We start from the raw sequence: 1,740 nt of genomic DNA, 5'->3' as shown, positions 1-1,740 counted from the left end.
TCACCTTACTCTAAGGAGCACACTAGCCTTACTTCTTCTAAGACAGACTTGTTTGTACAATATTCTTCTCCAGCACTACAGTTCAAATGCATTGATTATTATTTTCCGGTCTTATGCAGTCCTCAACTTTGACATGCTATGTGGTGAAAATATCATGGCTCCATGTCAGGTGACCTTCATTCTCAAAGTAACATCCTCTATTGTGCGCAAGACCTCTCTAGAGTGTTGAAAAGCAAGGATGTTACTTTTAGGTATGATTCATGCAAAAAAATATTATACTTCACCCTTAAGTAAAGTGTTTTTCTCTGTGTTTACAGTGTTGAAGCTGCTAAGAGATGGCAGAAGAAGTGGTGGTTGTAGCCAAATTTGATTATGTGGCTCAGCAAGAACAAGAGCTGGACATCAAGAAGAATGAAAGATTATGGCTTTTGGATGATTCAAAGTCCTGGTGGCGAGTTCGAAATTCCATGAATAAAACGGGCTTTGTGCCTTCTAACTACGTGGAAAGGAAAAACAGTGCTCGGAAAGCATCTATTGTAAAAAACCTCAAGGATACATTAGGTAAGTTTTTCGTATTCAAAACAAAATATAATTTTTTTTTAACTTTTTGTGATGTGTGTTGGTTTATAGACTTAGTACACTTTTTTTTCATGTCATTGATTGCAATCAACACAAAGTAACATAATTCATCTTACTTTTCCCTATTTTCTATTTTCATTTTTTCCCCTGTCTAACTGTCTGCCTTCTGAACTTGTGTTATTGTACCTCTTATAGACTTCTCCATTGTTTAAAAATTGAACCATAGGTGTGAGTCAAGTTCCAGATCTTCAGAGTGCCTTAGATACATAGCGTCAGGGGTTCATCAGTCTCTATTCAACCACTGAGCTGTCAGTTTATTGTACTGTGGGGGCTTACAAGCTGCTGTGATGCTGGAAGCTTTGTCATCAGTATTTTAAATACCAGCAGAGTCACAGAAGGTGAACTGGTTTCAGAAAGTGAACTGGCTTCAGCAGAGCTTCCAGACTAAGAATAGACTGAAGAAAAAAGTATTATGAGTAACAGAGAACCAATGTCAGATATAGTACTGAAAGATAGACTAAGCTGTCTACTTAAAGGGATTAGCCACAGAAAACCCTTATGAATAGCAGTGAAACATTGTCAGATACAGTGCTGGAAGATGTGCCTCTCATGTTGAGAGGCACTCCGAATGTGATTGGGAAAGAGCTACCTCTTTAAAGTAAGAGTCAGCCATAATAATGTAGATAGAGTAAAGCTTTGGGGACCTTCACTTGCTGATGGGCCATGACTCAACAGGAGAAGGAACAGTTGGAAGTTCCATAAATAATTGGAACATGAAATGTTTGGAGTATGGTATCCTGGGGTCGTGATAATTGGAGGGGTGGGGGAGCATTAAAGAACTAGAGGAATGTTGTTTTGTTGGTGCTATACTGTATCCTGGCTGACTCATCCCTTCTGTGAGGGAATGTCCAGTTGTCTACAGATGGACTTTGGGTCTCCATTCTGACCCCTATCATTTGCATAGATATACTTGTTTGTTTTGGGTCTTCTGATGCCTGATCCAGTCAATACTTCATGATCTCACAGGCTGGTGTGTTTCTTCCTTGTGGGCTTTGTTACTTCCCTGCTAGATGGTTGCTTGTTTAACTGTAAGCCTTAAAGACCTCAGACACTATCTTTTAATAGCCGGGCACCATCAGCTTTCTTCACCACATTTGCTTA

The 1,740-nt window shown here is 39.4% G+C and overlaps 1 protein-coding gene across 1 annotated transcript in view; it reads left to right on the top strand.

Annotated features, from left to right (window-relative positions):
- NCK1 (NCK adaptor protein 1) overlaps positions 1-1,740 on the top strand; it is a 69,481-nt gene that overhangs the window by 50,826 nt on the left and 16,915 nt on the right. The window contains exon 2 of the mRNA XM_004712097.2: positions 318-561. Within this exon, the coding sequence (XP_004712154.1) occupies positions 336-561 (226 nt within the window). The 5' untranslated portion in view covers positions 318-335. The remainder of the gene's footprint in view (positions 1-317; positions 562-1,740) is intronic.

This window comes from Echinops telfairi, unplaced genomic scaffold, assembly GCF_000313985.2.
Source record: "Echinops telfairi isolate 266 unplaced genomic scaffold, ASM31398v2 ScPeMD7_16;HRSCAF=60, whole genome shotgun sequence".
Classification (NCBI taxonomy): Eukaryota; Metazoa; Chordata; class Mammalia; order Afrosoricida; family Tenrecidae; genus Echinops; species Echinops telfairi.
The sequence above is the reverse complement of the archived record's forward strand: the minus strand, read 5'-3'. Positions and strand labels throughout refer to the sequence as shown.